Source organism: Galeopterus variegatus, unplaced genomic scaffold, assembly GCF_000696425.1.
Source record: "Galeopterus variegatus unplaced genomic scaffold, G_variegatus-3.0.2 Scaffold5029, whole genome shotgun sequence".
Taxonomy (NCBI): domain Eukaryota; kingdom Metazoa; phylum Chordata; class Mammalia; order Dermoptera; family Cynocephalidae; genus Galeopterus; species Galeopterus variegatus.
The window spans coordinates 38,375-49,187 of NW_007731140.1; the positions used below are offsets into that span (position 1 = coordinate 38,375).

The window sequence follows — 10,813 nt, forward strand, 5'->3', positions numbered from 1 at the left end:
GCGGGAGCACCGCCGCACTTCCCAAGCGGCGCACTATCCAGTGCACCACCGGGCCGGCCCTATTGTCCATAAATTTTTAAAAAAATATTTGGATCTTGTTAGAACTTTTTATTTAATTAACAGTTTTGGACTCCCTGTATTTATTTATGTTACATATATGTATCTGCTCACTTTTGTAACACTTAACAGTATCACATAACAGGAGAAATCTAAAAAATTTTGGATGTTTTATTTACTTCAGAGTTTTTGACAGATTTAATTTATATTTTAATTATCTGAGGGAAAACCTTAGAATATAATTCACATTCGTATTCTAAAGAATATGAAGATTTGAAGATTTTTATTTACTTCTCTACATTTCAGCATAGATATATAGACATAAAATTGATTTTATTTTGTTAAGGAAATTCCTCTTAACACATATATAGGTATTGAATGGGATTCATAAAAGTAAACTAGATTCTAAATTTTCAGTTTGATAGAAAAATCAAGTACCATATACAGGCAGTCCTAGCTTTGCACTTAAGCAAGAATAAGGTTCCAACATGGACAACTTTCAGTTAACATGACACTATGCAAAGTGAAGACTGCCTTTATAACAAAAGCATTTTTATATAAAAAGACCATTCCTCAGTGTTCTTCATTGTAAGTAGTAATTAGTATTTAATCTTATCCATTCTGTGGACAATGTTACCATAAGCTGAAATGTATACAATCAGATAATTTTGTCTGAGAAATGCCTCTCCGCAAATTCTGCAGGCATTGCTTTCTAAAAAGTTAGAAGAGCCATGTTCACTTAGAATAAGATGATTTAATAAATAAGGAGTTCAATTGGGTAGATGGTAGGTACTGAGGAAATCAGTTCACTTTAGAATTAAACAATTGATGAATCAAATAGTTTTATTAGCTTTATTAAAAGTTTTATTAAGATAATATATCCACCTATAATTTCATGCTTTATATCAGAACCCTGAGGACAAGTAAAGCAGAATTTTAATTTCTTAATGCCATGAATATATTTGCATTTTAAGGAACATTATAGCGTTTATATTAAGTGTAGCTTCCTCTGAAGTCATATTTAAGTATCTGTAGATATTTAGAAAATATATTCCATAATTAAATTATTGGTATTTAAATTTAGAAATATGATTTTTAGTGATATTTATTGCCTTAAAATTATAGAAAGAAACATCCCTTTTAAGTAACATGATAGACCCCTTTTGTGAATTGCCTAAAGATTTACATGCATACTCTCTACAGCAGAACAGTACACAAGACTCTGGACCACAGGAAAGTGAAGTATCAGCAGAAAATATCTTAACTGTAGCCAAGGATCCAAGATATGCCAGATATCTCAAAATGGTTCAAGTGGTAAGCTAATTTGGTCTGTTTTCTCTGTCTAGCAGCCTCATTTGAAATTCTTAACCCTGGAGGTTTTGTTGTTATTTTTTTCAATCTGAGAAAACTGCTAAACCGAGTGACCAAGTTTTCTATTCTCTTACTTCTTTCCTATTTTAATTAATACCCTGATAAAAAAGTAACCAGAAATAAAATCTTTGTAGTTAAAATTGATCACATACTTCAAATTAACAGTTTAATATAGATTCATGTAAATTTTTTGCTTTACACAAAGTTATCAATGCAAATCTTGGATATATCAGAAACGAATGAAAGTAGATAATTTATTTGGTAAATCATATGACTTTAGCTTAATTTCCATATGGTAGCACAAATAATTTTTTTAAATATATTTTTATGCTGATGTTCATCTATCAGTGATCTCTCGGCCATGAAAGGTGATGCTTTTAATATTATATGACTTCAGAATTTATATTTTTTCCAAGAAATCATAACATGGCATGATACCAAAAATATTTGCAGTTGTCGATAACAGCAGAAGTTAATTACTTTTCATTCATGTAGAGAGTCCTACTGCAGTGGTTGTAGGAGGTAGATATCCATCATTTTTCTGTTAATCAAAAAATTAATGATTCTGTAAAATTCTATTATCAGGCAAAGACATACTAATACTGAAGAACAGTTTTGTTTTGCTGTCCATGCCATTGTTTATCACCAAAATAATTTTAAAGCAAATATTCTCTGACAACCGGAGAGACTAGATTGAGTCAATTAGAAGCTACGGTGGTGATAGTGGGGGGAAAGCTTTCCCTAGCTATTAGAAGTAGATTTGTCACTTTCAGAATTCCTCATTGATGGTCAATACCCTGGGCTCTATCTAGGCTTTAGAAAAAAATAAACTAGGCTTTGGGATGAAAATATACGAAGTTTTTTAATTAGTAAGAATAAAGCAGAGCCAGTTTGAGTATGAATCATGATAAATGCATTTTTAAAGTTAGAATCCAGGAAAGCTTAAGCTTGAAACATAGACTGTTAAAAAATGTGTGTTTCACTCTTTCTGATGAAAGAGGAGAAGCTTCAAAATGACTCTCAAAGCCTTTTTATGTTAATGTCCTCTTCCCTAACCTATATAAAATAGGAAAATCTACTTCATATCTGTTAAGAATACCCTGAAATCTTTTATGAAAAACTGTATCTTAGGATAACTTATATTCTTGATACATTGCTATGATTTTACAAGAACTTCAAATACTCTTTTTCCTATAGAAATCCACTGTTCATTTATTCCACAAATATTTATTAAATACTTACTTTAAGGTACTATATTAGGTATTATCTAGATTTATTTAGCCAGCTAAGGTTCCCAGATGACACTTGGGAACCTAATTTTTGTTAACTACTTAAATAAGTTCCATTGCTTTTCGGAGTCATTTTTTATTGTTTATATGTATACACACACACATATAACTTTAAATAGTCATTTTTCTAATTCTATGGCTTAACATCTCACTAGGAGTAAAAGCTAAAGTCCTTCACAAGCCTATGAGATCCTATACAATTTAGCTACCTTGTTACCTTTCTGATCTCATATCCCTCATTCACTCTGCTCTAGCTCTACTTGGCCTCCTTGATGTTTCTTGAGTAAATATGCAGAGTTCCCCTGTCCTCATGTTCTCACTCAACTCTGCCTCATTGATGTTTCTTGAATAAATGTATATAGACAGTTCTCCTGTCTTGGGGCCCTTGTATTAGCTCTTCTATCTGCCTGAAACACTTTTCCCTAGATATCTTCATGGTTTGCTCCCTCACTTCCTTCAAATCTTTATTCAAATCTTCTAAGTAAGTGTTGCTTTGTCTCACACGGATTTATCACCTTTCTTACCCTGGGTGACGGAGCCACAAAAGGATTACTCAGAGCCCATCTCTTCCAAGCAGTGAGAGACCCTGAAAGGGTTAATCTCCTGCAACCCTCAAGAGCAAGGCATTCTTTCCTTGGGAAATTAACCATGAATTGGGGTTCTCTCCCCACATTTATTTTCCAGACCAGGAAGTTACAGAAAAAGAACATAGGTGGGGTTTTGGCCAATTATAGTTTAACAGTAGAGGCTGGTAATATTCAGTGAAACAAGCAAGGTGACATTCCATAATACAATTTGCAAAAGGTTATGTTGATCAACCAACAAAGGCTTGATCTTAGCAAACATTCTCTGTCCCTACAGCAATTTCCCAGTATCTTTACATATCAATTAGTAACTTGTCTGTCCTTGAGCCAGCAACCTTGCTGTGCCACAACTCTTCATCCACATCAGCAACCCTAGCTTGAGGAAAGTTTCCTGTCTTTTGCAAGGTCAACATTTCTATATGTACTTTTAAGAAGTTGGGCTAAACCTGAAACTGCATGGCCCTGTGAAATACATTTGCTTTATAAATATTGGTATATTCCACAAGTAAGGCCTTCCTTGACCACCGTATTTTAAATTTGTGTCCTCTAACCCAATTCCCTTTACCCCTTCCCTGATGTACTTTTCTTCATATCAACTTCCAACATACTACATATATTACATATTTACTTTATGTTTCTCCCTCTGCCAGACTATAAACTCCATGAGGACAGGGAATTTTTTGTGTACTACACTATTCCTCGTTCCTAGAACACTACCTGGCTCATGGTATTTACCTATGAATGACAATGCCTGTGTTTTTCTCTATGCCATTTTACCTTTTGATAGGTTTTGGTGATAGACTTCTTTTTCACACTAGCTCAGTAGTTTCCAGAATGAGAAACTTCCAAAGTATAAGTTCCTGGGCCCCACCCTACAAAATTAGGAAGTCTAGAGTTGGGACATGGAGCTAGAACATATGTATTTTGAAAAAAAAAAACTCTTACTAAGAACTGCTTTAGGGCCGGCCCGGTGGCGCACTGGAGAGTGCGCCGCTTGGGAGTGTGGCGGTGCATGTGGAGACCGGTTCCCACTCACTGGCTGAGCGCGGTGCAGGCGCAACACTGAGGGTTGCAATCCCGTTGCCGGTCCCCGGTGCGGGCGCGACACCGAGGGTTGTGATCCCGTTACCGGTCAGTAAGAAAAGACAAAAAGGAATAAAAAAAAAAAAGAACTGCTTTAAAAGATTTTAAGCTATATATTAACATCATTTAAAAATTTTATTTAAAAACACTTAAGAAATTAAATATTTATTAGTTTTATATGAAAAAACAAAAACAAAAAACTCTAACCTCTAACTGTCTAGCAGTACCTGGCACTTAACTCCAGCTCATCCTTTTTGCTTGATGTTACTGAGTATAGAAGCAGGGTGTATTAGTCCGTTTTCTTTTGCTTATAACAGAATACCTGAAACTGGGTAATTTATAAAGAAATTAAATTTATTTCTTACAGTTTTGGAGGCCAAGAAGCCCAGGGTCCAGGGGGCACATCTGGTGAGGGCCTTCTTCTTGGTGGGGACTCTGTATAGAATCCAATGGCAACACATGGTATCACATAACAAGGTCTGAGCCAATCTACTCTTTCTGGTTGTTGGAGACTATTCGCTTTTAAATTAATTTGGTGGAAAATAATGCCATGGACAGCAAAACGAAACTGTTCTTCTTTAGTATTAGTACTCCTTTTGCCTAATGTGCTTACTTGCTCTCTTTATAAAGCACCAAGTTCATTCCCTGATAAACCTTTAAACATTAACTTATTATTCCATTCATCGATTAATCCATTCATGACAGCCCAGTCCTCATGATAGAGTCACCTCCTAAAGGCGTGCCACTTTTCAAATACCATATTGGGGATTAAGTTCAACATGAGTTTGGGGGGATATTCAAACCACAGCAGAGGGGTTCAGTTTCTTCCGCCTCAGACTTTTCCTGATTTTAGCCAAATTTTCCTGTTTTCAGACCTTTGCCTCCCTCCTGCATTTGGTATGAGTGTTTCTATTTCCTAAGTATTTCTAGGGTCCTGGAAGTGCTTCTTTGTGGTGTCTCCCTCTTCAGGCACATGGACTTGGCCTAACTTTGCTATGCTGTCATCAATCATTCTTCCGTTTTTAATTTTTATATATTGTAGTTTATATGTGACTCAGTCATTAAAGTTGGGGGTTTTGTTCTATTTTAAGTTGTTTGGGGGTGATTTTCAAGAAGAAAGGGAGTAGCAATATCTTTACACTGTCATCCTATAACTGGAAGTTCATCCAAGTTAAATTTAATTTTATTATTTTTAGTTTATTGTGCCAACCTGTATCCCAGAATCTTATTACCCAGCTTTTATTTTCTACTGTTCCTTGTCCTGAATTTCACTCTTCAGTCAGACAAAACCACAAACCTTCCCCTAAATAAACCCCATGCTTTTCTACCTCGGACTTTAGATCCTTTTTCTCTTGATTATTAGATGTACAAATTTTACTCATCTAACATGTTTCTATGAATGCTTCCATTATATCATTCCAGATTCTGAATCCACCAACACATAAAGCTAGAAGTATTCTCTCCCTTCATTGACCTATCCAACTACTTTATCTATATTCTTTATGGAAATTATCACTTCATACCATGTTCTATGTTTATTTGTACATATTTTTATATTGCCAGTTGAAAATGGAACCGAGGAAGAATGGTGTCTTGATTAATTTTTATATTCACTTTAACATCTTACCCATAAAGTCACTCAATCAGTATTTGTTGAATGAACTATTTAATTCTGCATATTAACTCTCTTTCCCAGCTTTGTGTCACCTGGAAATTTATAAATTTGCTCCCATTTCTTCAACTTATCAATTTAAAATGTTTTGTAGGACCAAACCAAGAATAGACCAAGTAGATGTGTCTCCCTCAAGTTTGACATGAATCTACCAACCATTATTCTTTGGATTATGATTATTAAACCATCTATATATCCACCTTTTCTCCTGTTTCTAAAGTATATCATGAGTGATTGTCAAAAAGTCCAGCAACATATGTAGGCTATATGTTTGACAGTGCCCAGGATGGTCTTTCCTTGGCGCATGGTCACTACCAGAGTTCCCATCATTTCTGCAACATCATTTATATTGGCCTTTTTATTCAAACTTAAGTACAAAATAGTTAAATTTGTTCCCCTCATGGCTTCATTTATCTATTGAAGAATTAAATTTTCAGCAAGCCATCTTAGGAATTTACTGATGTTCTAATTAGGAATTAGGAATTTAAATTAGTAAATTCCATCTTAGGAATTTACTGATGTTAAAATTAAACTTCTAGTACATGTAGATAGGTAATGTCTCCTCATCATGCCTGTATCTTATCCTTGTGCTTGTCCACAGTGTTTTAAGAAAGCCTTATCTGAATCCTCCATCTGTTCTGGTGGCCAGAAAATATGCTCCATCTGATAATACAACTTTTGCCTTTTAGCCTCTCTAAGAGATTCCTTTATCCCATGTTCAAGAATTTCCGTATGTGTATATGTTTATTTATAGTTATTTTCCTCTTTCTGTTGTAAAACACTGTAAGACATTCCTTTCAGTAGCCAGTTTTCATTCATGAGTTTCTTTCCACTAAGTGTCAGTGGTCTCTGAGATGTACTTATTTTGAAATTTCGGGTTTGCTCTATATAAATACAAACATGCACACACAGTTTTTTTATTCATGAGTTTCTTTCCACTAAGTGTCAGTGGTCTCTGAGATGTACTTATTTTGAAATTTCAGGTTTGCTCTATATAAATACAAACATGCACACACAGTTTTTTAAAGCTATTGGATTTGTTTTCTATTTGTTTACATTTGTCGTTCTATTAATTTCCTGGTAGTTTTTCCACTCTGTTTCCTTCTCTATTATGTTATTGTTATTCATAGATCTAGTCTTACAGTTCTAATTGAGGATTTTTTTATCCTTTGATTTCAGTATAAAGCCCCTTGATCATACCTGTGGATATTGCTAAGCATAATCTTGTGGTTCTTCTGAACTGCTTAGCACTTTTCCAGGAGTGCAATTATTGTAATTTTGTAAGCCATCACCTAAAATATTGTTCTTCAGCAGTATCTGCATAACGAATTGTATTTGCTATATCCATTCCTTTGCAAAATTATAACTTGAACTGGAATAACAGATGACAGTACCATCCTACTTTAGAAAATGCCTCCCAGAAGTAGAGAATAGTCATTAGAGATCCATTACAATCTGTACTATTGAATCATTTAATTTCTATAATTGACATGGGAAGAATGTGGACAGCTTTGTATCTCTCTTCTCCAGGTGGTTAAATTCTTTGAGTGTGACTGAGAAAAAAACAGGGTTCAGAGGGATATAGATAGAAAGAAAAACAAATTTGACTACTGACCATAGGAGGAACCTAACCCTGGCTAATTCTAGAAGGCAGTTTTGTTACAAATTGCTTTATCAACACTGAAAAGTATTTTACTTTCCCAACAAGATGTAGGTTTTCATTAAAATACCTAGTTTTTCTCAACTTCAGGGGTTACTAAGATTTATCTTGCTTACTCCCCCACTCAGAATTTAGTTTTAGTTGTTAATGAAGGGAAAGACCAATAACAGCATAATTTATCAAATCAGTTCTATTTGTCTATTGGTATGATCTTGAGTAGTTTACCACCCATTGTACATGTTACTGTTACTGAAGCTGAATTTTAGAAACCTACATTCAAACTTTTAGGGGATTATTTGTCTTAACAAAAGGAAAGATAGCATGGTCTCAAAAAAACCTATCTTTCTGAAAAAAAAAAAGTCACTATATTTATACCAACAGGATAAAAATCTATTCCTAAGATTCTAAAAATAACTGTCTCTATATCCTCAAAAGGGAATTAACAGTGCCACAAGGTTTCTCACTCCTAGGGACAATAATAGATTTTGTCACCTCTCCCACGGTGACAGAGATGCAAAGGATTACTCAAAGTCCATTTCTTCTGAGCAGTGAGAGGCCTGAAAGGATTAATTCCCAGGAAACGAATTCTACAAGGGAGAAGAATTCCTTGGAAAATAACCCTGAATCAGGTTTTCTCTCCATTTTTATTCTCCTGGCAAGAAAGTTACAGAAAAGGCACATAGGTAGTTACAAAAAGAACCATAAGATAATTGTCATGGCAACAATCATTAGGTTTAGCTGCACCAAGGACATCTGCCCTTAGAGCAAGCATTTTTGCTGTGTTACAATTTTTTTTATCTATAACAGATACTTTAGTCCTGGGAAAGTTTTCTGTTTTTCACAAGCTTAGCATTTCAATGTTCAATTCTAAAAATTTAGGCTATACCTTAAACTACAAGGCTGTGGTCTTGCTAAAACTACATTTGCTTTATTAGTGTTGGTATCCTCCACGGGACTTATCTCTTTTTAAATTGCTTTTATATTCTTGTCATTTAAAAATATGAGTTACTGCTCCATATGCAGAGTCTTATACCTATAATTCCATTTATGCTGAATTTATCTTTTTTCAAAGTGTAATTTTCTTACACTTAGTAGCATCTCTATACTTTAATAGCCCCTCAACAATTTTATAATCTTTTCTCCCACTTCCTTTCTGAATTGTTATTTAGAACCATTTTATCCTTTCTAAGAGGAGAATAGAAAAGAGTTTTTCAAGCCATTTCAGCTTCTTGTCTAGTATAGAAAGCTTGAATTTGCAGACTACCCATGTAGTGATCATTCACTTCAGATAGGAAGTTATAGAAAGTCCTACAGGTTATAAAAACAGATTTTTTTTTTTTACATTTCCTGTTTATCAGGATGAACTACAGTGTTTAGGGGCTTCTTCCCTAAGCTGCTATGAAATTTTCCTCTTCTTGGGTCTTAGCAATTTTTTGGAATGTCCTGCTTTTTATATGTCCCTTGCCTCACTTGTCACATACCTGTAAATCTATTTTAGAGGCTAGATAATTAAAACTATTTAATTAACAAACTCCTTTGAACAGAAGCCAACACAATCTTTCACTTGTCACAAGTACCAGCTTACAGAGTCATAAGCATTACCTTGCTTTTTGGTCCCCAAGCCTTTTTCTGTCACTCCTGGATTACTGCCTTCTAAGAGATAGAAGAATGATTACAATTACAGAAAGTAATTGTTTCTCTGGGAGACCATTTGAATACCTAGGAGTACACCCATATCTTTACCCTATTCTTTTAACATGCAACATGGTATAGTTTCTTAGTTTTGTCATATGCTCCTTGTGTCACCACATTCAGATTATAGCACCTCTCAAGGCTTCATTCAGTTCCCTCATCTGTAAAATGAGATCTGAACTTCCTTCTAGATTTGTGAACTATAGTTGATCCCCAAATTTGGATCTTATTAATGAATGTCCCTGGAATACCTGCTGGCATTTTCTTTTTTTTTCCCTTTTTAAGCAAGTTTTACACCAAGATTTTTTCAGTGAGTAATACTGTTGCGTTCCAAATGTGGCAGATAATTGATTCTGATTTACTGTTTGTTGTCATAATAGTGCAGTACAAGCCTTTACTAAATTACGTATTGCTTTTATAACTTAACTGGAATTATGTACCTAGATCACTTTTCCAACAATTCTCTCCTTTTTACTGGCAGAGCTTGGTGAATCCTTTGCCAGTAATAAACTGTGCATTGGGAAAGTCCGACTTCCACATTAAGAAGCTAATGACTTGTATTTTTTGAAGCCATATTTGCCAAAACAGTCTCTTCGGACACTTAGACTTTTTTAAAGCTCTATTTTATTTGGCTGGCTCGAAATGTGAATTGAATAATCTCTTTGGTTCTGGTGGTTCTGATGCATCTGTTGCCAGCAGTGGATGTTGGCGTAGGGACATGTGACTTCCATTACTTAAAGAGGAAGAGACTCCAAATGATTACTAAAGATGTTCTCAAGAAGTTATGCACCTTGGACCTGGTGAAGCTAATCAAGCTTCAAGTAGAGTGTTTTTTAGATATCAAAATGCAGTTATTATAAGAGTAATTAAAGCCTTTGAAAACTTTTTTTGATATGACCCCAGTGTGGCTTTCCATGGTCTAGAGTACTCCAGGGTAGGTTCCTCATCACCAATCGACAGTGTAGTCAAAAGGAGCAGCTACTGGTTCATATGTAATCCCAGCTATAAAAAAGACTGATGTGGCTTTAGTTTCACAACTGTGTTATTTCTTGTTTTATTGGTTTTTAACTGTATCTAAGTATTATAATATTAATTTGTGTTTCATTCTTTTATAATATCTAAGGTTTACTAATCAACATCAAAGTCAATGTTTTTTGAGTACATGAAGATTTGGAGGACAGGGAGACCATTTTTTGTGGTGCTTTAGCCTGTTCATTGAAAATAAAAGCTACATGTCCAATGATTTGATTTTCCTCCCATGCGAATGTAGTTAAAGAAAAGATGTAAATGAACATTTGTCTGTTTACTTAATTGTATAATTTCTATCCAACTTCAAAAATTGAAAAGGAAATATTTTATCCTTACCATTAACTAAATGGAAAAAGGAAAAAAAAAAAAAAGGGCG

The 10,813-nt window shown here is 34.5% G+C and overlaps 1 protein-coding gene across 1 annotated transcript in view; it reads left to right on the forward strand.

The window, feature by feature from the left end:
* Nucleotides 1–10,813, forward strand: part of CCDC53 (coiled-coil domain containing 53) — a 59,239-nt gene that overhangs the window by 15,446 nt on the left and 32,980 nt on the right. Inside the window, exon 4 of the mRNA XM_008588777.1 lies at nucleotides 1,183–1,371. Coding sequence (XP_008586999.1) covers nucleotides 1,183–1,371 — 189 coding nt within the window. The remainder of the gene's footprint in view (nucleotides 1–1,182; nucleotides 1,372–10,813) is intronic.